The sequence below is a fragment of the Scardinius erythrophthalmus genome, assembly GCF_964197995.2.
Source record: "Scardinius erythrophthalmus genome assembly, chromosome: 24".
In the NCBI taxonomy this organism is placed as follows: Eukaryota; Metazoa; Chordata; class Actinopteri; order Cypriniformes; family Leuciscidae; genus Scardinius; species Scardinius erythrophthalmus.
This window is the reverse complement of record NC_138244.1, coordinates 8,828,721-8,855,900: the sequence shown is the minus strand read 5'-3', so window position 1 is coordinate 8,855,900 and position 27,180 is coordinate 8,828,721. Positions and strand designations below refer to the sequence as shown.

General features: G+C 39.3%; 1 protein-coding gene across 1 annotated transcript; it reads right to left on the bottom strand.

Annotated features, from left to right (window-relative positions):
- man2a2 (mannosidase, alpha, class 2A, member 2) lies at nucleotides 1-27,105 on the bottom strand. The gene is made up of 24 exons (XM_081356816.1): nucleotides 26,988-27,105; nucleotides 24,743-25,560; nucleotides 22,999-23,154; nucleotides 21,659-21,916; nucleotides 20,066-20,210; nucleotides 17,833-18,004; nucleotides 17,152-17,279; nucleotides 16,869-17,042; nucleotides 15,665-15,851; nucleotides 14,576-14,753; nucleotides 14,063-14,265; nucleotides 12,010-12,192; nucleotides 11,714-11,828; nucleotides 11,562-11,629; nucleotides 11,321-11,486; nucleotides 11,001-11,237; nucleotides 9,726-9,848; nucleotides 9,522-9,636; nucleotides 9,275-9,408; nucleotides 8,941-9,082; nucleotides 6,286-6,419; nucleotides 2,324-2,518; nucleotides 2,020-2,133; nucleotides 1-1,871 (listed from the first exon to the last, which is right to left on the bottom strand). Exons 3-24 carry the CDS (start codon nucleotides 23,128-23,130, stop codon nucleotides 1,719-1,721), a joined length of 3,456 nt encoding a protein of 1,151 aa, XP_081212942.1. The 5' UTR covers nucleotides 23,131-23,154; nucleotides 24,743-25,560; nucleotides 26,988-27,105; the 3' UTR covers nucleotides 1-1,718.
- Nucleotides 27,106-27,180: the final 75 nt, after the last annotated feature.

Here is a 27,180-nt window from a genome sequence, read left to right as displayed (position 1 = left end):
ACTTCAAAATGTGCACAACCACTTTTTTATCATGTGTGATCTTTATTAAACGTCCACTTTAATGTCTTTGCATTTCAATCCACTTTAATTTCTTAAGAAACAAAATGAAAACAAAGTCTTTTCCATCTCAGAACATACAACAGAAATAAAAGACATTCACAAAGACATGTTATCTGTCAGATCGGAAAGCGTTTGCACAGGAAAAACAAGCATGGCAGTGAAATGCACAGACAGCGAATTTGAATCAGATGAGACCGAACTACAGAAGGGAGAACATTCAGGAATAGCCAGAATCTGTTCCAAAGCAATCAGACAGACGTTTGGCACTCCATACTCGGAGTTCCTCCTGAGAGGAATTATCTTCCTGATAGGACGCTTTTCTGGAACTTGATTAGCTGGAGAAGACGGCTGATGGTCTGACTGATGCAAATGGACGTGGGCGTACAGAGAGATAATCAGGCGAGGAGTTGAAAGTCAGAGAAGTGAGACTATTTTTCTGTAATTTAAATCAGAGACAGTACAGATTTTCCTGGGTCAGACAGACAGGATAGGAGAGGCGATACACGAGACGACACAAAAGGTTGACAGACAGCATTTTCATGTTCAAAATTGTCAGATTCGAGAAAACCGAGGTGACAGACAAAAGCCAGAAGGGACGACTGAGATGGCTCTGCTACACATTACAGATGGGTTTCCTACAGCGAGATAAGGCCTAAATGCATTTTCATGGGGGAAATTGGCTAAATCTGACCACGGGAACCCGTTGCTACCCGCACTGGTACCTTTACCTGAAAGTATTGTGAGAAGGTATATCAAGCGAATATATTGAGTCAGCTCTCATCATGCGATTTGAGCAATGACCTATTAAAGAAACAAAAACAATGAAGGAGCTGTCTGAAGACCTGACCGCTGCTGGGTCGTGGACGTCTTCTGCTGTCAGCGAAGTGTTGCGAGCCACCCTGAAAGAAAGAGCTGTAAATGCCACGTCTGTTACAGCACTGACAGCCTTCGCAGGCCGAGCGTGGTGATTGACATTCATAGAAAAAAATTAAAAACATGTGGCCGCCGAGCGTAGGCAGAACCGTCCACAGTAGAGCTAAAGAAATAAAGAACTGCGTGAGCTCAAACGACAATGACACTGATTCAAGCGTAGCTAGCTTCCAAGGCTTTGTGAGTAGAAAACAAATAAAATGGAGAAATAAAACAGCAAGAGAAGCTTCACATATTGCACCGAGTCCCACAATTTTGTATAGATCCAGGTGTGAATGTAGCTTTTGAGATATTTACATACAGTACAAACTCCAGGGATGACAGAATAATAAAAAGATTGTGAAACGGTCAGAGGTTCCAGCCAAAGACAAAAGAGGGGGGGAAAAAACAATACGACGGCTGAAAACAACGGTCGGCACTGCTGGAATAAAAAGAAGTTGATCAATTAGTGTTCTGCCTACTATATTCTGATTTTTCTTTTTAAACAATCATGGACATTCTTATCTCAGCAAATCTCTACCAAATATGACTTTGGCTGGAACGCTCTCCTCCTCAAGTTTTTCCCCCATTTTGAGGGTATAGTTTGCGCCTTCGTGTTGATTCAGATACGTTAAGTCTGGATAAACGATCTCCGAAAGAGTCCTCTGCTCATCCAGCTGTGGTTCTCTGCTTTAGCACAGGTTCTGAGGGTCCACACGGAGAGCCCGGTTCTGGTGCAACACACCACTCTAGCACAGCTTGAGCTTGTAGGCGGAGATCTCCATTGGCTCCAGATTGATGGAGGAGTCGTTGGAGAGCGGAGGCTGAGAGTGCATTAGAGACAGAGACATGGGCTGCAGGAGCTGGAGATCCAGCCCACGGAACAGCCCAGAAATGGAGAGCTAGGAAGAAAGATCAGAGACTCAGATTCTAGAAGACTAAAAATAGCCTTTATCAGACCTACATGCATCCACACACTATGTATATTTATGTGTGTGTGCTCATTATTTTCTTTTTAGGTAAACTAGTTTTGTCTGTAAGGACACTGACCTGGCCTTGTGTGGTGGAGCAGTTGAAACCAGGGTTCTGGGTCTGCAGACCACAGTCCAAGCCCAGTCGGTGGAGGAGCAGAGCCGTATGAGGAGATGGAGAGTGAGCGTCCTGCTGAAAATGAAATAAATGTTGATTAAAATAAATCTCCCACTAAACACACCCACAATAAAACCACAAGATCTCAAACACTTAAAATGTGACTTATTTTCTCCTTCTCATTATGAACTCAAGTCCTCATCAGTTGCTCAGCGGGTGAAATCAATACGGACACACTTTTTTTCCTCCCAGGACTCTCATTTACCAGGCTTTGGATGCTCCTGAGGTTCAGCAGGTGGAAGTCGCAGGGCAGGGTGCCAGCCAATGGAGCGAAGGTACGCATGGGTGGCACGCCATGTTTCCTGGGTAACACAGGCAGTGCCAGCACCTCGTGGTTCAGGATGGTGGAGGTCATGTGACTGAGTAGCGACGGGAAGCTGACTGGTCTACTGTCCACCGGCTGGAAGACACAGACATGCATCAAGAAACACACAAGTAAAACAACCTGATGAAAGTGCACTTACCTTCACATGACACACTGTAACCGCAAAAAGAATTTGGACATGTTTTGGGGTCACTGTATGAGATCAGATTCTCAATTCAGATTCTGCCTATATTCTACGGTGACCGGGAGGGGACATGTTCGGTTCACTTAGTTTTGTCATGGCCACAACTTATTAACTTGTGGGACCGTGATATTAAGTCGTGGGAACGTCATAATATCTCGTGGTCACGAGATCGCATGTTGAGGGAACGGCATCCGGTTCTACGAGTTTTATAACGTGGTAAACCGAATCTTCACACGCGACGCGATATGGGCTCCTCCTTTTACCCCGGTCATGATTTACTTTGTTATTTGTTAATTTAAGTTTCTCATAATTTGTTTTTGTTTATTGCCTTAAATGGGACTTTATTCGTGACCCGAGTATTTAATTTATCAACTTAATTAATCTTAATTAATCAACTTAAGAATGCGCTTCAGGTGTCTTTCACTTATAACGTACCCATGTCTTAATGCCAGAGACCGCACTATATCTTTATATGACATTCCTAATTTAAAGTAAAATGTTATTTCATCAGTCATCTCCATCTCCGACTGCTCTATTTGGTTACAGTAGGCTATTGACCGGTGTGGTTCCCTCAACATAACTCGTGACCACGAGAAAAATATATCGTTCCCTCAACATATGATCTCGAGGCGAATTAATATCTCGTGGCAACAACATATTATCACGTTCCCACGAGTTCATATGCTGTGGCCACGACAAAACTAAGTGAACCGAACACGTCCCCTCCCGGTCACTGTAATATTCTACTGATCTGCTGTCTGTTATACTATCCACCTTATTTTGCAACGCAAAAGCAGGCTATTTTCTTTGAATGTGTGAGACTTCTGATTCATTAGCCACTATAGGCAAGTAACTAGAAGAATAACAAAGTGCAGTAACGATAGATCTATACATTTACATACCAGTGTTCATGATTATGATAATTAATTCGGTTTAAGATATCAACCAGCATAACTGAGAGTTTTTCTACAAGTAAAATATCTGGAAGCGAATGACTCCAGAAGCCAAAGTGCCAGTTGCCTCGCCCACTCTTGCGTTATAAAATAAGGTGAAAAAAAGGTTTAGGGGCTCAGAGGTAGAGATTATAGCAGACAGGCAACGACCTTTGGCCTCTTAATCCAGGTGGAAACCTGTCGCTTGTTGCTATGGTAACAAGCTGAACTAGGGCTCTCAAAACTGCTACACAGCACTACTCTCCACCACTGCAGTAATGTTACCTCTTCCTGGTCGTCTCCTAAAATACCTGCAATGATTTTGTTTATCATGTTGGTGACTTTGGCATAGGAGCCAGCAGGCTGCATGCATGAGGAGAGAAAGACATGATGAGGAGAGAAAGACATGATGAGGAGAGAAAGACATGATGAGGAGAGAAAGACATGATGATAAGTGATAGACAGACAGGAACAAAAAACAAAGAGGTTGTGAAATCAATGAGGAGGGCTGTAATGAAAAGAAACACAAGAAGGAGCTTTGTTAAAGCCCCTATTTTATTATCCAATATCACTATATTATTTATAATCTTTCAGGCGACAGCATGATTTGAATGAAAAAGTATATCATTAAAATCAATTCGAGCCGGCGTGTAAAAACTCTAAAGCCCATTAACTATTATTACACACTTGCCAGCTTTTAGACACTAGTCTCAGAACCATACTGTCCCTGGAGCCTTCACAAAGCTCTCATGAGTAACGATAGAGAGCCCCCTACAGGCCACTGAGTGACATTAGGGTTTATATACTGCTCACACTGATACAGGACACCAATGTTTTGGTATGCATAACAGTGCCTCTCTCGTGAAGCCGAAGTTGCAGGCTCCAATCAGATTGATCATCTGCTACACGACTCATGCCAGTCAGAGTGCACAGGGTTTTATCAGTCAGCCAGGAAATAAAACTGGATTAAAAAGATATTGGGCTGCACTTCTGAGGAAGAACCAATCATGGTTTGTCACATCTAATACTTAAAATATTTGTAATTTTGTTTGAAGCCCCCAGTAGCATGTAAACTTTGTTCAGATTTTTTTAATCTATAGACTTATTATTATTATTATTATTATTATTATTGAAAAAAACTGAAATCAGACATGCCTCTACCCACAAAAATATTTTTTACTTTAAAAGAAGATCTTTTCTTTTTAACTTGTTTTAATTTAATTTATATTGTGTGATAGGCTGCTTTACATGTCTGTCTGGCAATCTCTTCCCCTAAGTAGGTGGGAATAAGCGTGTACTAACCTAAAGTCTGGGGAAGAACTAGTCATGGATTTTGTCATCTAATTTCGTTCAAACATATTTCGTTTAGTTTGAGGTACTAAGTACCAAGTAAACTGTGTTCAGTTTTTTTATGTAATTTTAAATTATCATCATTACAGATTATTATTACAGAAGAATCTTAAAGGGATAGTTCACTTTGAAATTAAATTTTGGTATGTTTTAGCTTACCTCAAGGGCATCCAAGATGTAGGTGTATTTTTTTCCGCAGTAGTTTCAATTTGGATATTTTTAGGTCAAACCGTTCTTGTCTTTCAGTCATATAATGCAGGTCTATGGTCACCCCCTCACAGAGTCCAAATTAAAACAATTCCCCATCGTCCAAATTAAACAATTCCCCATCGTCCAAATTAAACAATTCCCCATCGTAAGTACACATTGATGGCCTAAGACACGAAACGAGCGGTTTGTGTGAGAAAACGAACAGTATTTATATCGTTTATACCTCTTGTAACACGGCCACGTCCAAGTGATCTGAGGGCGCACGCTTCCTGCTGTGTGACGTGTGCGCAGACTGGTGCATAGATATATACACACTAGATGTCGCCTTGGCTACGGCAGTTCATTGGAACGAATGTCTTTAAGGCGACATCTAGTGTATATATCTATGCACCAGTCTGCGCACACGTCACACAGCAGGAAGCGCCCGCGCCCTCAGATCAAAACATACCAAAATTTTATTTCAAAGTGAACTATCCCTTTAAAGGTGCTGTATGTAATTTTTTTTTACTGAATATAAAGCACAAAAATACCATGATATGTTTGCTGAGATTTAGGAAACATGTTAAGTTCACATACTTGTTTCTCCCCAAAAAAACAACAATGCTACAGCCAGTTATTCTAATTTGAAATGTGCGTTTCGTGTCGGGATGTCTAATTGTTTTGGTCTCTGTGATCGCGCCCACTGACAATTTACCCAATAGTATTTCAACACCCTGGGTTGCCATTTGATGGAAAACACCGCGTATTGTAGCCATGGATGCCAGCAAACGAACCAAGTCAGAGATCGCATATTATACCCGACTAAAAAGCCTCGGCATGCATCTAAAAAGCTCTATGTCCAGAGGCATATTAAAACGCGGCTAAGTCAAATCATCAAAAAGCTCATCACCCTCTATTGTCAACTTCGCTCGTTCTTGTTGCATGTCCTCAATGTGGCAATCCGCATGAGCAACGAGTCTAAGGAGGGGACGGGAGGATTTGGACTCCAGTACTCAGTTCAACCACTAGCTCTCAATATTACATACTGAACCTTTAAATGTCATTTTAATTTGTGTGACTAGATTAGTTCATGCTTATTCTGACCAAGAACCGCCAACTGATTGACATGTAAAAGTTTGAGTTTGACTGGTTTAGTTCATTCATGTGCTTGTGCAATCAGAACTCACATCTTCACTGCTGCTCCTCTTCTCCAGCAGAAGGCGGAAGCGATTGGCCGTTCGTTTGTTGTCCTTCAGGCCCTGCCCTAGACCCCTGTTATCATCTTGCATCAGTCTGCGGTCTAGGATCACCTCCAGCTGACCTGTAGAAGATGGAAAGAGCATAAAAGGGAAAGATGAAGAGGTAGAGGAGGATAATAGGATAGAGGGAGGCGAAGCATTAGACAGTACACTCACTTCATCTTCATTATTGGATACATTGCATCAAATCAATATAGAACCTGAGCGCTGTCCCACTGTTAGTGTTTTCCACCGCCCTGCCGTCTCAGTCCCTAATTCATGTTCCATTCTGCTAAGAACTCACTGCTACAGACCTAAAAAGTACCGGTACTTCGCTACTAAGTCGATACTCAATTGAAAACAGCATAATGAGGCAAGTTTTTCAACAGTATTGGCAGCTCGATTTGGTATACAGGTGTAAAAAGTTTGAATCCTGCTATGCCAAAGGCTCAACACATGAATATTATTATTAGAATTTTATTAGGATTAACCCCTTGAGATGTATCATCTCGTTTTCGAGGGGGTCCTTACAAAGAAACACAATTACAACTTAAAGAACATAACAAGATTACAATTAAGTAAGGGTTAATGCCCGACGAGGTGTCCATTGTCAGGTATTAATGGACAACGGCGAGGCGTGAACCGTCCGACGCGCAGCGGAGTAATATAACAAAATGTGTTATTTGTCACTTGCCAAATAACACATTTTTAAAACATTAGTTTATATTTTAATTAGTTTTACAATCGAAATCTAAAGTTTTTACAAACAATAACTTGGTTTCCCTGGTTACGCCTGACGGTTTATTTACTAGGTGTCCTCTATCACTTTTTAATGGACACCCTGCAGCCAATCAGAATCGAGTATTCACCCAGACCATGGTATAACAATACATCAACAAACAGGCAAACAACAAAACACCAACAACAACAAAATAGCAATAAAAAAATAAAAAAATAAAAAAAGCAACAGTACACATACCAACAATGACAGTTTCAATGATAGCATGTGCACTCTACTTTTAAATAAGATAAAGATTGTTTAAACAACCGAAATGAAGTAATGGATCTAATATCTACAGGCAAATTATTCCAGTCTAATAAGGCTTTAAACAAAAATGCTCTCTTACCAATTGTTTTTTTAACACAAGGAACACGAAAGTAAGTCTGGACAGAATGCCTAACTTGGTGGTTTGAAGAAAAGAGTACAAAGTATTGTTGTAGATAACTAGGACAATCAAAGTAAATACATTTAAATATAAATTGGAGCCAGTGAATCTGCCTTCTCACATTCAAAGATGGCCACTGAAGTGCATGATACATTGTACAGTGGTGAGTGGAAAAAGAACATCCTAAAACAAATCTGCAAATTCTATTATATGCCGAATTAAGTGAGACAAGATCAGATTTTAATGCCGTCTGATAAACCACATCACAGTAATCAAAAAACGGAAATATTAATTGAGCAACTAGTTTCTTACGAACACTATAAGAGAAGCAATTTCGAGATCGATGCAAGATACTCATTCCAACATTGACTTTTTGCAAAACATGATTAATGTTATTAAACAATATTAATTATTAGGACATGCTTTTGTTGCTTAGTAACCTTCCTGAAGCATCATAACCTAATTAATATTAATAAGCCAATTAAAAAGTTGGGCTACATGCTGTCATTTTAAAGTTTATGTAAATAATATCCAATTAAAGTGGTGTGTTTAATTCGTTTTTGCACCAAAATTTGTATTTCAAAAATTGAAAATAAAAATCTGTAATACTGGCCGATAACAAATATGGTACTGATCAGGGCTTGACATAAATACCCGCCAAATGCAGGTGGATTTCAGCAGTGGCGTGTAATACTCATTTTCCGCAGAACAAATACACGTAGCCAGCTGCCCTTGCTCACTCTCTCTCATCTCTCCGACAGCGAGTGACACACAAACCCTCCTCTCCTAAATCACTCGCTTCATTTGCTCCAGATGAACACTGTTGGTGTTCCAGGGCTTGAATTTTGCCATGGGATGGCACGTATTGTGCATAATTTTACTCATTCCCGCAGATTTGTGCTCACACCCAAAGTGTATGCACATAAATCCACCTCTCATTACTAAATTGAATTATTTTTGCTGCTTATTGCGCTTAGTCAAATACACACAAAATGTAAAAATGCCGGTCTTGGCGAGTATTCACATAAACAGTCAGTTATGTTTTAAGTAAACGTAAACAGTTAAGAATGAAAACGCATATGTAACAGTATAATGGATCAGTGTGTCAGGTCTTGAAGTAAAAGCAGCCTAATATACCGACTGCAAAATGATGAGAAAATATTAAAAATATATATATATATGACAGTTTTCCCCTATGGTATCAACGTCAAAATTGTGGCCAGTGAAATTGCTGAGTGGCTAGTAACTTTGGGGGTAAAAAAGTTAATGTCAAAGCCTGGTACTGATATCACTGATTTAATGGCATTTTAGTTTAAAATATATATATATAAATTTGTATCAAAAAAGTCATGTAACCTAATTAATATTGTAATATACCAACAAAATGATAAATAAAAGTTAATAAAAAAAAAAATCCGTATTTACAAACCCCACTCACCGCTGGACACGCTGCTGACCCCCAGTGCCTGGGCCGTGTGGAGCGTGAGTCGGTACTGGCTGTCCTGAATATATGCCGTGGTGGGCATGGGGTAGAAATTAGCTTGCAGTGGAAGTTTCTGGAAGTACCGACGAGGCTGCATCTGAAGAGGAGGGAAATGGTGGAGCATTAGCTTGAGAGTCTGTTAGAATAATCTGGGTCTAGGCCTATGAACTTTTGCTCCACAATGCTTTATTTTATTATTTTAAAGACTCAAAAGAACAACACGGAAGTATGATGTGCCACATCTGTTTGAACCTGACAGATTAAAAGTTTACAGACATGTGGACTTCACCTGGAAGCCGTTGAGGTCTGTGTAGAAAGTGTCTTCGCTCTGGATGTCGGTAACCAGCCGCATGGCCAGCTCCTTGTTATTTTGATCTCTGATGTCCACCATGATGGTGATGTCCAGAGAAAGACCATCAACTCCTGAACGACAGAGAGTGATATGTCAGGAATAAATGATCAGACAGGACAAGATGTCCTCACACGATCGAACTTGTGTGCCGAACAGATGGACGCCTGAAGGATGGAGGGAGTACCTGGAACATTATGAATGCGGACCGTCTGCTGGAAGTGTTGATAATGTGCCACAACCTCAGAGAAGAGAGGACCTTCCACCACACGCACTATAGGGGCTTCTCTCTGCGAATAGGGCTGAGAATGAGCGGAAAGGAAGGTGTTAATTCACCTCACGTTGTTTGATAAATCACTTTTCACCCCAGTCAAGACTACCGGGACACTACCTTGGCATTTCCGTCCGGCAGGAAGAGATAGGCCCCGCTCTTGTCCTTGGAGGGTCGAGTTCCGTATGTGAGGAACTGAATCTGTACCCTCACCTCCTGGGGATCGTCTTTACGTCGAATGCTCTGATGGGGAAAAGAGTGTAAGAGAGAGAGAGAGAGAATTAATCATTTTAGACTTATCTGCTGACTCAGATTCTAAAAAAGGACACGACAGCATATGTACTACAAAAATAGGACAGGGATGCGTTTCATTTCATTTGGCAACCAATAAAAATAAACACACTTATCCAGATGAATGAACATAAAAATAGACTGCTGATGTCATAGATTGGAAACTTCCTTTTTTATTAGCATGCAATATTTGCTCAGTGGAGCTGATTTTCAGCATTTTTCAGGGCATTCTTTCCCTGCACAGATATTACAGTTATGGCTGATACTGACAAGCTGATAATTATCGTTAAATGTATTGTTATAATTCATATTATGGCCGATATTAAAATTCAGTACTATTATCATCAACAATATACAGTATAAAAAATAGATATTCATTGTGAGATTTGCTAAAAATTACATTTAACAGCATTTAACATGAAACGAACATGCACAATTAAATATCCAATACTAGCTGATATATACACTATATAGTGGTTCTCAAACCTGTCCTGGAGGACCCCAAACACTGCACGTTTTCTTTGTCTCCCTAATCAAACACACCTGATTCAACTCATCAGCTCATTAACCCATGTGATAATGAGCTGATGAGTTGAATCAGGTGTGTTTGATTAGGGCGACAAAGAAAACGTGCAGTGTTGGGGGTCCTCCAGGACAGGTTTGAGCAATAAATTAAAAATCTCTAATATTGGCTGATAACTGATAAATGGCTAATATTAAAATTCTATACTATTGTGCCAAAATAAATCGTGCATTTAGGCATCACAACATTATCAATGTACAGTATGTAAAAGGATGTTCATTCTTAGATTTGCAAAAAATATGGGAAATGAGCATGCGCAAATATATAATGTCAGCTATATATAGGCTGATGTGGAATTAAACATTTCTAATATTGAAAGGTTAAACACTATATTGATTTTGTTGTTCATATAAAACCATAGAGTGAATTCACACATACATATAAACAAAACAAAAAAATAAACAGGGGAATTCACTAAACTTCTTGTGACATTTTTGCATTTTACCCTCAGCCCTGGTTCATTTCTCACTTTACTTCCTATAATTAAAAAAAAAAGGTAATGCATAAAAATATCATCTCACCTCCAACAGGCCTGTGGTTCCAGAGAAGCCTAGAGTGAGAGACTGGCTCTGGATGTAGAACGGCTGGGCGTCTACCGTTTGCGATCGCACGGGCAGAGGGTCCAAACCTCGTATGCTCTGACCCCGTCCTGGTATCCTGAGCAGCGTATCAGAGCGCAGGGTCATGGGCGAGTCAGCAGAGTCGTACAGGTGGAAGACGGCCAATCCCAGAGCGGGGAGGCGTGCCATGAAAGAGGCCTGAAGGAAGAAACAAACATGAAGGTTTTGAGACTACATTTATTTAAGATGCTTCCAAGGAAAATAGACACAACTGGACACACCTGGTAAACCTCTCCACTCATCTCAACGGCGGACATCCACTGCGCGCTGAGTTGAACCGGTAACGTTTGCCCGTCTTCTGTGAGCACCCTCACTCTCGCCGAATTCACCAGAACGGTGACCACACACAGACGCTCCTGCTCGACAGGGTTAAACAGCACTAGATACCTGAGGAAGAGGAAGATGATGAAAATCATATGACCCTATTTGAGGCTTTCAAGATCTGTGGATGACGCATCTCACCTGGGAGAAGATTCCAGCTCGATAAGTGTGCGCTGCGGGAGAGAATCCTGTGTGGCGCGTCTATCGTCCTACAGTCACATGGATGCACAGAGGTCAAAGGTCAGACTCTTAAGCACACTGGCTGATTTAGAAAAACCAACCCTGCTCCTCACCGTCTCTAAGAAAGGCTCCGTCTGGTAGAAGCGGTAAATGTCTTTATTCTTTGTTACCAGGAAGTGTGCAGCATTCATGATTACTCGTTTCAGACCGACCAGAGAACGCAATAGCCTGCAGGGGGGGGAAATAAACTAATCAAGAACCGCTTACAAATCAAAAGGATTCAATCCTGTCAATCCAATCCTGAAAATGGCCCATCAAAGATGATATTTCACAAATATCACCCTGAGAGACTTCCTAACATCCTCAATTAGTTAATAAGGATCAAATCTGCAAGCTTTTATCCAGAGACCTGTTTCCATAGTCGATGACAACAGCCTCTTTGGCAGTGCCCGTGATGGCATCATGGTGCTGGAACAGCCCTATGTTGCGCCTGGCATCGGTCAGGAGGGAGTAATCTGAAATGGGGTAACGCCCTTCCATGCCCGCACGTCTCGCGTGAGCCACCGCCAAACTGTAGAGAATTTCTGCCCCTCTACAAGAAAAGAAGACAAACACAAAACCAAACAAACATTCAGTTTTCAAATGCAGCAAGACTAGACAAGCAGAAAAACCAATGATAATAGAATTTAAAAAACGAGTAATAACAGTAATTAGGCAATGCCTCGTGCTTAATTTAGGAGAAAAACGTTCACCCACGTGGAGAATCACTATTTTAATTATTCCCCCGTAATACCGCAGAGAAGAGGCCATTATTCAAAACATAATTGAATCTCTGGCAAATAAAAACAGATACTTTCCAAAGTTGCTAAAATAATGGATTAAATTCAGATACCCCGATGGCAGTTTGTCGGTGCAAATTTAAATGTGTTGCCAATTAAAAATTAAAAGGCTTCCACAAAACCTTGTTAGCAAAAATGTTTGACTGTAAGCTACTTGTTGAATCGTTAACAATGTGTTAAATAACAGCTTTGTGCATAAAATGCTCTTCAGTCCCAGCTTAATTTGCAGAGACAGTTATAAATGAACCATTTGTAGTTTGATTTCTGTGAAAATTAACTAAACGCTGTGCACTATGCACTGATTAAAATGTCATTTTTATATGTTATAGCCAAAAACCAATAAATAGCTGCTATTAATAGTTAATACTTTTAAATAAAACACTAAAACTACAATCAAATAATTCTAAATGCTACTAGTTAATTTAGGCATCAAAGCCATGTAAAGGATAAAAAATGGATATTAATTTTTAGATTTTCAGATTACAGGGTTGTTAAATTATTAGTGTTTAATGATTAATAAGTGGCTTTAGAAGACTATATTTTTTAATCAATGCTTTTAAATGAACACATTAAAATAAAACACTAACAAATAATATAATCATTTTAAATGCTACAAGTGAATTTAGGCATCACAATATTATAATGTACAATTAAAAAGATATTAATCTAGGATTTGCTAAAGATAACATTTAACAGAGTAATAAAATCATTAGTGTTTTTAATAGATTGATTAACTTTAATTGAACGCTAGATATAATGTACATTGCAATGTAAAAATTGGGAAATGAGCATGAACAAATAAATATCGGCCAAAAAAAAAAAATCACACCGGGTGACACTCCTGTCAGCTAAGAAAAGGAAACTGAGCCAACAATTCACAGAGGCTCATCAAAATTGGGCAATAGAGGATTGTCTGGTCTGATGAATCTCGATTCTTTCGTTCAGATGGTAGGGTCAGAATTTGGCGTGAACAGCATGAAAGCATGGATTCATCCTGCCTTGTATCAGCGGTTCAGGCTGCTGGTGGTGTAATGGTGTGGGGGGAATTTTCTTTTTCTATTCTTTTTCTATTTTTCTATTTTCTATTGCCCCTTAATACCAAGTGTGCATTGTGTCAACGCCACAGCCTACCTGAGTATTGTTGCTGAACAAGTCAATCCCTTTATAACCACAGTGCATCATCTTCTGATGGCTACTTCCAGCAGGATAGCAGGCCCATTTCACAAAGGTCAAATCATCTCAAACTGGTTTCTTGCATATGACAATGAGTTCACTAAACTCAAATGGCCTTTACAGTCACCAGATCTCAATCCAATAGAGCAGCTTTGGGATGTGGTTAAACGGGAGATTACTATGATAACTGTGTGACGCTATCATGTCAATTTGGAGCAAAATCTCTGAGGAATAATTCCAGTAGCTTGCTGAATCTATGCCATGAAGAATTAAGGCAGTTCTGAAAGGCACAAGGGGTGCAACCCGGTACTAGCAAGGTGAAGTTTCTGGTGAGTGTATATAAGCTACTAACTATAATACCAATATAGCACGCATCCCTGATTAAATCAATTTCTTTTCATCTATTAAAAGTGAAATATTAGACATAAGTTGGATGTTTCTCTGACTAACCGTAGGTGAGACTCTAGCACACGGTCCAGGTTTTTGTAGAAGGGACGTGAGGTGTAGTATCCACTCCAGTAATGGTCCTCTCTATCCGCATAGGCGAAGAAGTCTCCACTCAGCACAGGGTAATCGGGTGGTCTCCTCCCCTGGGAAACTCCATTAGCCTTGTACACCGCATTAAAGTAGTCTGTCAGCGTTGCAAACTGGGCCTGAGAACACAGAGATTTGCTTATAGGGCAATTCCAATTAATTCTGCATTTTTTCTAAATCAAACATCTTCACTCTTTTCTTCACTCACAAACAAGTTAAATTATTCATTTAAATTATTCCTAGTTGTACATCAGTGCAGAGGTAAAAGAGCTGTGTTGGTTAAAAAAAAAAAAAAAAACACAATATTTTTGACATTGCAGCAAAAGGTCCAGACCTGACCAAAGAATCCTCCTGACAAACATGCAGCCAGTTATTGTAGCTTTGTATCGATAGACAGGTCAGAGCCTACATGTTTATCTGTAAACAAACCTTCACATGCATTTCTGGGTGGGAGTTCATGTAATCAAACAGTTTCTGGTAGTTGAAGTACTGCTGGTCCCACTCTACTGCTTTGTCGTAGCGGAAGTCGTCCCCCAGAGGAACCAGCAACACTTTACTGCGGAACAGCTTGGACTTTTTACGGTATTGATCAAGCAGAACACCAGCTCTGAAACAGAAAATGTCAAGTATACAGTAAATCCACTGGATTGTTTTTTTTATGTTTTATTAAAGCTGCCAATCGATTAAAACAATTTCAGCATTAAATAGACTTAAATCAATAACAAGGTTGGGCTCAGCAGATTTTTAAATAAAGAAATGTATACTTTTATTCAGCATGGATGCATTAAATTGATCAAAAGGGACAAAGTGCCCTTTAAAGTTTTAAAAGCTTTTTTCACGTTAAGCGTTTTGGAATGTCCCGAGGAAAACCAACTTGTTAACGTTGGCCGGCAGAAGTGCGATCATGGTTTTCCTGATGCTAAATCCTGGTAGTCGAATCAGGCTCCTCCTATCGAAGAATCGAATCTTCGACTATTCGGGGTCACCTCTAATATATACCCTTATATATTTTTCTTTTAAATACATGACTATATATTTATGTAGGGGGCATAATTAATTGTGTTCATTTAATCCATTTGTATAAATACAAGATATCAATTTAAAATAAAATTAATAGTTTTATTAAAGTTTTCATAGATCTGTGGTTTCAAAGTATTCATTTTAATAATTTATTGACATTTGGGAAGAAATGACTCATGAAGCTAAAAGTGTCCTCATAAAACCCTCTGCCTATTCCAGTAAACCTCAAAGACCTCTGAAGTGTAAGGACAGGTGCAAATTAATTGCTACAAGCTTGTTAATATCGGGGTTTTCTTCTATGGAGCTAAAGAGAGAGAGAGAGAGGTGGATTTGGGTTTGAGCCCAGTTCAAGCACAACCCATATAAATACAGCTGGCGTCAGCTGGGTGATGGACAAATGAATTTTGTTGGCTAACACAGGAAATTAACCTACATTCATTCTTTGGCTAAACGACCCGAATCACATTAATCTCCTGGTTTCGTGTTAATCAGCCCTACCTCTCTGCCACGTTGGCATCTGAGATTGCCCGGGGCGGCACCTTCCAGGGGCAGTTGACTCGACTGCCCGGCAGCCTCTTGAAATCAAACTGGCAGCAAATCTTCGGGTCAGGGCCACACGTGTGAGGCACGTCGTAGCTGTAAAACGGCATCATGTGGCAGAACATGTCTGTGCTCGATTCAATATCTGTAGATAAAAAAATAATAATTAAGCACAGATGTGTAGGTCTCTAAGCTACTGAGATGGGCTGGCATTAGCAAGACTCGTTGGCAAAGCTTTCAAAAATGGCTGCTAAGGGTTTGTGTTTTCCTAAAACTTCATTAGACATTTAAAGCATTTCCAACATGAAGATAATGATTTCAAATTCTATATTCTGATCTATTATAGGTAATAGCTAGATTACCTGCACAGCTCTTTACTAACTGGCCTCCAATACACTCACGCCCCTGCACATCCCATCCAGGTCACGGCACCAAATATAACCGATCCTACTCTACTCACTGCGAGCGAGATTCGAACCGCCGTCTCTGGCATGGGAGGCGGGCGCGCTAACAAGGACACTAAAGACTGCAGTCTCTAGCGTCAGTCGCTAGTGTGCCTCTTGAGCCCAGGGGAGTGAGGTTTACACACACAGCTTTTTACTAGCTGGCCTCCGTTACACTTGCTCATGCAAATGCTAGGGTAGTTGCTAAGGTGTTGTTATTGCTATACGGTTTCTAGGGCATTACTAAGCAGCTAATTGGCCCAGGTCAAGAGCACATCCCCAAAGTCTCTATGATATTCTGCTCTCCAGATATGGCTTTGGTCCATTCAAAGAGAGTCTAAGGATTTTTTGAAGTATCGTTCATGTCTGTAGCATAAAAGTGCCAATGATCAAGCACAACTAGGTTGTTGTTGTTAACTAAAACTATTACAATTGTTTTTGTTAATTGAAATAAAGCTGGAATAGAATTAAATTTAAACTTAAAAAAGTTAAAAAATAGCCTTGGCAAAAAGTTGAAGTACTAAAATGACTAAAACTGCAATTACTACAATAAACTAAAATGTAAATAGAACCTGAAAATAAAAATATTAATAAATTACAGTATATAAATTATACTAAAATAACACTGCTAATAAGGTAGCTTCATGCATTTTATCTGTACTAATTTTAAACTGTGGATTTAAATGTGAATGCATGTTTTTATATTTTTAGTCATTTACCCCAGGCCTGCCTCCACATGAACTCAAGGCTCCGAGTGGCAGCAAAGTGCTTTTTGATGGAGTAATGGACCCTCTGGATCAGCATGCTGGTTATGTTCGCCCGTTTCAGTAGGAAAGGCATCGTGGCGCTGTGCCCGAATGGATCAATGGCCCAGCCTGAGCGAGGGGTCACACCTGCAGTAACACACCGATTAAGTATTCAATTTTTACTGCATCTCTCATATCTAGAGCAAATGCAAATATGGTAACCACTAAGCCACACCACCCCACAAAATAATCATACCCAGATTTCTCTCCAGCCACTGATGGCCTTCAATGAGCTGATCGATCATGGCGAAATAGTGAGCGTTGGCTTCATCCGTCATGACCCAGCCTCCTGTCACCATCTCAAGCTGTCCGCTGAGGATCAGCCTGAAAGAAAACGGGTTTAAAGAGGATTCTTAAAACAGATCGGAAGACGAGGTGAGGAAATCCACAATATTAGATCAGGCTATATAAGGAGCATCTCACTTGTACCAGCATATGGACTAATTAACCTTCAGCAGATTACCGAGTTAAGAAGATGAACTGATCAAGAATGGGCACGTGGGACTGAATCAAAACACAACAGTGTGAACAAGAGCGCTGATTGAACTGAAAAATGGTCTGTTTATGACAGGTTCGCTACCGTTAAAAATTTTGGGGTTGCATTTAAATTGTTTTTTAATGCTCACCAAGGCTGAATTTATTTAATCAGAAAATGCAGTAAAAATAAATATTACATTTTTTTAAAAACTGTTTTCTATTTGAATATATTTTAAAATGCAATTTATTCCTGTGATGGAAAAGCTGAATTTTCAGCATGTATTAAATGTATAAAAAAAAAAAAAGAGTTATTTCAGAGGTGTTACATTTTCATAAAAGATTATGAAGACAACTTTAGACCTTTAGCTTCAAATGTTTATCTGATATAAAAATTACTCACTTGCGCATTGCCTCTTGTTTTTGTACATCCGCACTTTCCCACCATTTGGCGAAGTATGATATTTCCGACCAAATGAACTTCCGACGAGGATCTTCCGCCAGCTTCACCAACATGTTGTTGAAGATATGCTGGGTCTGGTCATAGTAGTACTTGTCAAATGTTTTGATCCATCCTGTCGCAAAAGAAGTGCAGAATGAAATCAGAGTTAAAATCATCCAAGGAAGGCATACAGATCTGATGTAGTGACAACAGAATTTGTGCTAAAAACAAACGTTGTTCTTTTGATAAAACACACTAAAAAGTTTAGAAAAAGCAAAGCCTTTTGGCAGCACTTTGTTCTCCAAAGAACAATCTGTTCAAAACAACACTGTCTGTTCAAAATTCAGAGGCACTGCTGATCTTCGTTTCAGCGCAGGAAGAACAGAAGAGTTGCGGAAAGCTGACTGAAACATATTGGAACGCGTTCAGTATTACACAATCTGCATTAAACACGCATCACCACAAAGACCAGTGACACGGTACCGACACCAATAAAACAACAGGGAAGCGGGTCACTGACTTTAATGTATTAGATTCACCCCTACAGTTCTTTCAATCATAATGCTGCAAAAAAATGCCAACTGCAGGGGTTTCGCAAGCAGATTTGGAAACTTATCTGTCCTGTGGGTGATGCGCATTGTGTTTTTCATAAGGTGCTTCACAAATTGTGCCTACGCTGCAAAACGCAAGCCCAGCATTGACCCACTTTACCTGCACGGCTCTTTCGGATACACATGGCTAGCAGTTAGACTGAGGATGCTGCATCAACAACGAAGTAAAAGTGAAATGAAAAATGTTGCATCCACTTAAGGACTGTGGGTGAAAACTTTATGGACGAGATTAAAACTTTACAACATTTTTAGGTTGCTTAGAGAAATTAAAGTAACTTGAACTTTCAAAAAAGGATAAGAAAATATCATGAAGTAGGCAATGTTTTTTCAATATTTTGTCTTCAATGAAATATTATCCAAACCATGTTATGCTACAAAAGCTTTCTATTTCAAATAAATGCTGTTCTTTTGAACTTTCTATTCAACAAAGAATCCTGACATTTTTTCTCAATATTACTGTTTTTAATGATTTTTGACCAAATAAATTGCAGCCTTGGTGAACATGAGAATCTATAATGCATGTTTATAAGGAAATACGGAAATACAAACTATAGGTGTAGTTAAAATTAATGTGACAGATGTGTATTATAGTATATTTTATTATTAGTTATCAATATTATTATTATAATTAATGGTATAATTAAAAATAATATAACTTAATTCTACATAGTTATTATACATTTAATGTATAATACATTATTATTATACATCAAATTTCATTCATAATTTGTTTACATTTAGCAATTTAATACAAATATCTAAATATAGAATTATCGTATTTATAATGGCATTTCCTGCCTTATTGTGTAGGATTTTGATACTTTTTAATATTACTTTTTTTCCTTTAATGAAGGGAACATGCACTTGTGAGAAAGCGACTGAACAGCTGCTGCTGTTAATATCATTTGCTCAAGATTTTTTTTTTAATAAAGACTTATAACCCGGGTTATTATTATTTCGCCATGTCTGCTTTAGCTGTTGGCGAACATCAAAAATAACAGTTTTGCAAGCTGTTCATGGTCTTCATAACTCTCATACTCTACCTCTGAAAGTGAAGTAGGTTTGCATCAAAATATCAATAAGTTATGTGCTCGTCCAAGTCGAAAGATCACCTATTAGTAGCCATGTGATTGGTGCATTGCTACATAAAGGTCCATACAACTCATGTGCTTCTGAAGCCATATGATAGCTTTAAATGAGAAATTCTATTTGTTAATTTAATGAAAACCTTCTCCAGTGGGAGGTTAACTGATAATCTAGGGAAGATATAAACATTATTAGTGAATTAGTGAAACTTTTGATACTTTTATTGTGCTTGTGTGTCCGTTTTGAAACTTGAGGCTTTGGTTCCAGTTGCACCAACAGAAATCTCAAAACTATAGTTCCGCTTAAGACCAATGCATTATGCATGTAGCAAGAAATCCGATTACAGGACAACAACTTGATATATAAACACAGCTAAAGGCTTGACTCGGGTTTGCCTGTGTAGAGTGAATCAGCTCCAACTTCAAAAAAGAAAACTTTATAAATTCCTAAGTACAAGAGGTTGATGCATGTTAGATGAATGAAGTTTCAATCCGTACCTGGATCGTTGTGCGAATGAGGGACCACAAACACTTGCAGGGGCTCGTCGTCCCACTCGTTGGGCTCGTAGGTGATCTCAAAACCTTGCTTCCAAACACCTCCGTCCACATTATCGAAGTTTAGCAAGGAGTATACATCCAGCATCTATGGCCAAACAATCAATACAGAGATGGTGTTGAATGTCATTCCACTGATCCATCTTGAAGTCTTGATCCATTTCAAAATTCTAAACATCTTTACAAAAGCCTCAGAACCTCCACTTGGAGACACAAAAATGTGATAAAGATGTTACATTCAGCGATTTCCCACAAAACAGGACATGGCACTGACTTCCTTAGAAATACCACATCTCATGGCAATTTGATATAACTGACAGATGACAAAGGAACTGTATTTTAGAGTAGGCGTGAGTATGCCTGAAGCATAACAATGCACCCAACGGAGACGAAAAGTGCCTGTTCACAAGCATCCATGCATTGTGTTCATGCATATTGGGGGCTGAGCAATGAAGGGTTGTTTGGGTTGAATTCAAATACTAACAGTTTTACCGTTATTAAAAAAAAAGCACATTTGATATTATGTTGACTTAAAGGTATAGCGGAGGATTTTCTTTTTCCGGGTGGATCATCAAGACTATTGGTCCTCCTAAGTGTCAATCATTCTGGTGATATGTTTACGTAAGGCCGTCGTACGTGCTCGTGCACACGATTCACACGATGGCGTGCGCTCAAAACACAGGTTGGGCTTCCCACTGATGCCTCAGTCGCGAAGTTTCTACTTGACAGGTAAAGTTTGGCATGCTATTTGGAGAAATCCATTTAAAATCACTGCTAGTAAAAGTTAATGTAAGCTATGATTAGCTCGTGCATACGTTTAATAGGCGTTCCCTCTCGGAAGCAGGTAGAGTGTTGCGCATGTGCATTTTTTCAAAAAGTGGAGAGGGCGGTTCTTTTCTAAAATTCGGGAAAATCCTCCGCTATACCTTTAAATTGTATATTATGTGTGGGAGCCCCTTGACAAAGCAAGCATAGTAGAATACTATTGCCATTCTTGTGAAATACAAGTCATCACTATTCTATTAGTCATTACATGAGTAACTGGAGGAAGACAAATTCAAAAGTTGCACTCACAACTCTGATTACTGTCAAAAAGTATCGACTTCGGTACAAAGTCGGTACTAAACTTACACAGATACACAGGGGAGCGTTTGAAAGCAGGAGTGGTCCGCTAATAGACACATGCTTGTGATTTCAAAACTCCTGCTCCCATTTTTTTAAAACATTCAAACACTTCCGTGTTCTCTCAAACGCTCCCATGCGTTGATCATCGTGGCCAATCACAGACATATCCGATGAGCGTGTGAACACAATGGCCAATCAGAGATTTATGATTCTGCTCAACAGCGCTCAAAGCGTCACAATTTTAAAATTTCAGTATCATCTTGGTAACGAAGTCGGTACTTTTTGACTACTCTAACCACCACAAGTGAATCCCAAAGCCGCACTGCAATCCGCTCCCAGATAACACTGTATTCAATTGTAGTCCTTACACACACACGCTCAAACCCACTGAGACGCTGTTTCGATTCTCACCTGCAGGTCAGTTTGGCTCCTGCGGCCCAGTGCGAACTGGCAATCCAGTGGCTTGACGGAGAGAAAGGTGGGCCTGCCATCAAAGGGCAGCACCCAAGAGCCATTGGCGCTCCGGAACGGGAGATGCCCACTGGGAGAGATGGCCCCCGTATCTGTGAGCTCAAGCACAGAGTCTTTGATGTGGCTGATGATCTGATGGTTCTCCTCCAAGAGCTGCTCCAGCTGCTCGATGCGGTTCTGCAACACCGAAATCTGGCTCTGAAAACAAGGAGGGGGATGGAGGTGTAATCTATCTACCACCACAATCTACAACATCACACGGCTCACCTGAGCGCTCTAGAGGGGACGGCACACCAAGGCACACAGCACTGGCGTGGCTAACCTCTAACACGTCTACGGTACCATAAACAAACGAAACTTTTACATTTTCGAAAGAAAACTTGAGTAGTGTCCTCATGATTCTGAGAAGGGATGCACTGATAATTTATACTGATGATAATTCCCGATAATTTATTTGTAATGTTATGGTCGAAAACCGATAGGGCTGCCCCCTAATAGTCAAAAGAAATGATATTCTAGTACTTAGATATGTCTCAGGTCCATTCTTCGGTGTAAATTTATGGGATTTCTTCTGCCATTTTATCATCCCCCAGGCAGATCACAAGTCTGATAGCTTAGAAAAATAATGGCACACCTCTTCTCAACAAATTGCACGATTTGAGGGATCATTTAGAGCCGTAGCACAAAGAGTGAGGGATGAGTTACATGTTAACTTAGGATTGGAAGTTTGTGTAAATCCCTTGCCTTAGCAAGTATTACTATTATCAAGTGTCACAGCAGCTGTAAGAGTTCACTGGTGCAAAGCTCACTGACAATCAAATTGAAAAAAAGATTTATTACAGGCTTTGAATACAAACAATATCTGCATTTGCATAATGTGCGTTATTTTTCCCGAGGCTTCCGATATGAAGCACATAAAATGTGCTAATTCCCACACCATCAACTATGTGTCATCCTGCATGCAATTTCTAGAAGAACACCAACACATTTTTCTAATAATTAGGTTTTTTTGCATTTAAAAAAGCCTTTGGTTCGTGATAGAGAAAAAAAAGCCAGCACTCACAGAGAGTTATTCAGTAGCTAATTTAGTAGTTAATTAGCTCCATACAGAGCCAGAAACAAATTGGTCACATCACTAGCTTTACACTTGCTAGGCTGAAAAAAAACAAAAACACCGAAGGCTTTGACAAATGGAGCCATTCAAACAGACCAACACAGCAAAAAAAAAAAAATAATGTAATCAAGGACAAAGGGAATTCATAAAGAAGACACCGACTCACCCTCGGAAAGTTCCCGGCGTTCTGTCTCCTGGCGGGATCGTGCTGGACGCGGTCCAACATCAGGTAGAGAGAGAAGACGGCCACACAGAAGATGGCCCCGCCACAAACGGTCACCTGCTTCTTCAGCTTCATCCTCCTCTGCTTATCTCACGGACGCTGATGTCGAGGTCAAGGGGAGCGGAGACAAAAGAAGAGAATCTTAACATGCACCAACCAGGTCTGATGACGGTGTGTCTCAAAAGCGAAAAAGTGCAGAGTTGCTGGAAAAAACTCTGTGATGGGATTTGTCAGCGATGTTTAAATTCCACCTCTGCTCTCCAAATTCTAGAGCAGGGGCTCGTGGGATAGGGGAGGCGGTGTGTATATATACACGGGGGACACTGATCAGTGGGAGCCCAGCAGTAGTCTGTCAACTGTGACCAAACCACAGCCAATTTCAGCCTCCTTCAAAGTGCCCCTTGTCCTCAACCATTCAAACCCAAGAAAGGAAGAGGGGGGGAAAAGAATAACACAGGTTCTAAACAGTGGGAGCCCAGACAGGGATCTAGTGTCCCTCCGGCAAAGCCTGTCTATGTGTGTGTGTGCATATAGATGTCGTTACGGTGAGGCCATGTCCCCAGCACTTTATCAAACAGCTTCCGACAGGGGTGGATGTAATACTGAGGAAGCATCTCCAGTTCTTGGGCAGTTTTCATTTTGTTACTAGGTAATGTTCGTTCCTGCTCTGCTCTCATCGTTAGACTGAAATTACAAAACTAAATGCAAACAAATGTGCGGCCACTCATGAAATTCAGCGGGAAAAAAGTTTACATAAAAGGGCAAATTAGAACCTAGAACCCTTCAAATGAAGTTGATAAAAGAATATATATTAATACACACAAAAAAACACAATATACATAAACACACACTTCATATATATATATGTATATATATTATATATATATATATACACACACACACACATACCATAAAATACAAAGCACAATTTATTGTACAATATAATAAAAATATATATTTAATATAATATATTTAATATAATATTTATATTAGTGCTGTCAAATCAATTAATCGCATCTAAGATAAAAGTTTGTTTATATATTACATATTGTAAAAAAAATTGTTAGATACGATTAATCGATTTGACAGCACTAATTTAATATATTAGATACAGTTCTTAATATTGTTTAAACAGTCTTGTTGTTGTAAAACTCAAACTAAAATTATTGAAAATTATTTTTGTTTATTGAAATCAAGCTGAAATGAAATAAAATATTTATATTATGCACATAACTTGAGTATAACAATAACGAAAATTAGAAATGGTGCCTTGCCGACTAACATAAATAAGTTTAAAATGAAGTTCTAAAATTTCTAAAACTAAAATATATATATAAAAAAAGATTTTAATATTTTTTTTTATAAAAACAATTACAAAAAGCACATACAATTAGCAAAATATTATTCATAAATACTTGAATATTATATAAATAATACTAAAATAATAACACTGTGTATAAATGATTTTTGGATTTATAATTGTAATATTACTTTTCCAAGTACTGTTGTCAGTTTTGACTTGGAAATGAGCAAATACTTAACTCTGCACAACCTAATTAAAATTCAAGAGCTTTCCGAAAAGTATTTTCCAATTTATAATGTCACAACCAGCACATCAGTACCACCCAAGCCTCTTCACCTTGTGATGCCCGTTTGTGTGTGTGTGTTTGTGTGTGTTCTCACTCACAGGGTAGAGTGTAGTCCTTCACACGGCAGTGGTCGCTCCAGTCTGAGTCGGTCGAGGATCCATCGTAACAAATGCAGGTTTCCACCAAGCACAGAAAGGACCAGAGTGGAATAAGAACGACCTGCCTCCGAACGCCCCCTCTTTCTTAAGCTTTTTGTTCTCTCTTTCCAGCTTGGCTGATGGGTCTTCTCGGACACTGATGATGCAGATCTGCTTGTCCACTATCCTTTTAACTCCATAATGTATCCAACAAAGTCACTAGTGTTAATATTTTGCGGCCGAACACGAGCAACGTACCTTTTCTGCACTCAAGGACGACTGACCTTGATACTGAATGATTTTGGATTATAAAGTCCTACAACAGGAGGCAATTCTGGAAAGTGCACGAATTGTGCCAAATTTGACAATGGAAGGTGGCGTCTCGCATACAAGATTCAAGACAAACCCAGAGCAGCGTGGCCTGGATTTGCCTGTAAAAACAAGCAGGTGTTCTTCCTCCTTTGTCTCGCAAATCTAATATGAAGGTAATCCTGTCAGCTCCGAGTCAGGCAGTGTCTTAGCGCTCTCCAGAAAGACTTGGGATTAAGCCTTTCCTCCAGCACTGCTAAACGGCTCAAACGATCCCATGTCCAAAATGGAGAGGTTCCAGGAATGGCTACATAAAACTGAGAAGGCTACAAAAGGGAATCTTAATGGAAGATAGCAAACTTAGTTTTAGAAAACTAATAAATAGGGTTGGTTTGAAGGTCTTTCTTCCATGTTTTCGATTTTGAAGCTCAGATTTCCACAGCAAGTCTCAGAAGCGGAGAGCCGAGCACCTGTGAAAACAAGTGAACAGTGTAGTTTAATGCTCGTCAGCGGAACAATGGCAGTCAATCAATACAATTAAAAAACACATTATTCCCAATGCAAAAGTAGGGACTATAGTCAGTATTAATATTTGTTACATTATATTGCTTGATTATTATACAAGCCAAAGATTTTGAAAGCAGATCATATTAAATGATATGATTAATAATATAAATAAAGTTTTTGAGGGCCAAAAATTTGACCAAAACAGTGACTTTTTAATGAACGTTTCTCCAATGATGCGTTAGAGAAGCACTTCAACGTGTCCAAAAATTATGCTAGATTTAAAATATGTCAAATTTGTAATATGTAAAACACATTGAGCAGCAATTACCCAAAATTAATAACCGAAACTTTATTTCCGATTTCAATTTCAGTTTACGGGTAAATTAAAACTTTATTTTCGGTTTCTGTGAAAACATTTTAAAAAATAAATAATAATGTATTGGTGCATCACTAATAGTCATCCATCCATTCTTTATATCATGCATTCAAATATCTGAATAAAGCATGCAAATTTGATTGGAGCTTCACTGTGGATAATGATAGTCCGATATATCGGCCAGAATTGACAGGTATTTGATATAGTTGGCTGATAATTAAGTCTGTTTAACATTTTGAATGAATATTGTGTAAAATGGTTTTCTTTATATTGCTCATCCAACACCATCTGTATTGGTTTCAGTCATTAAAAATCCCATATTGGTCAAACACTAATTGTGAACGCCGCAAAAGAGAAAAGAGTGTAGATTTATAATATCGGCGTTTGCCCATAATTAAAAAATTAAAGAAAATATTGGTGCATCCTCAAAACTCAAAGAATCACTGACTGCTTTCAAATGAAAAAATAAAAAGATGTTTAAATTTACAGATACATTACAATATAAGACAAGCAAACATAAGTGAGGATGTATGTAAAACTACAGCAGCTTGATCTTGCCCTGAAAGTCTCAAAGACCTCAACATGACTGCAGGAGAATTATTTGCATACTAAGATACCTAGAAATATGCCTGAAATAATTATGTGGGAATGTTATCAGCAGCACTGACCATTTAAGCTCATAGTTCGTCATTAAACCAGCTTGTTGCCATAGACAGATCCACTGATATCCACTGCAAGCCTTAGCCTATATCTGCATACGGAGGCAAGTTACTCGTTTAACGCTTTAGATCCGATCTGTCCACCTCTGACTGACATTCCCACTCAAGATCAGACATATATAAGAGTTTATCAGCTAGATCCGCAGGGAAGATCGCGTAGTATTCGCGTGCAGCATGTAAATACATTGCCTCTGCTCTATTCTTCAACACAAACGCGCGATCAAGCTACAGAAAACACCTTTCTAACGTTTAAAATCATTACAATGCACTTCTAACGCTTTTTGAAACGGCTTACCTGTTGGTGGCGAGGATTTTTAACGAGAAAGCAGTCACGGGACATCAAATATTTCCCCGTTATTTCCTTCTGAAAGACGTCTGTGATCCTGTGCAAGAGCTTGAGAATGGAGCGGAGCATTGTGGGAAGTGAAGTTTTCTGAGGGCTGAGGCGCACTGGCCTCTGATTGGTTAGATTATTGTAGGCGTTAAAT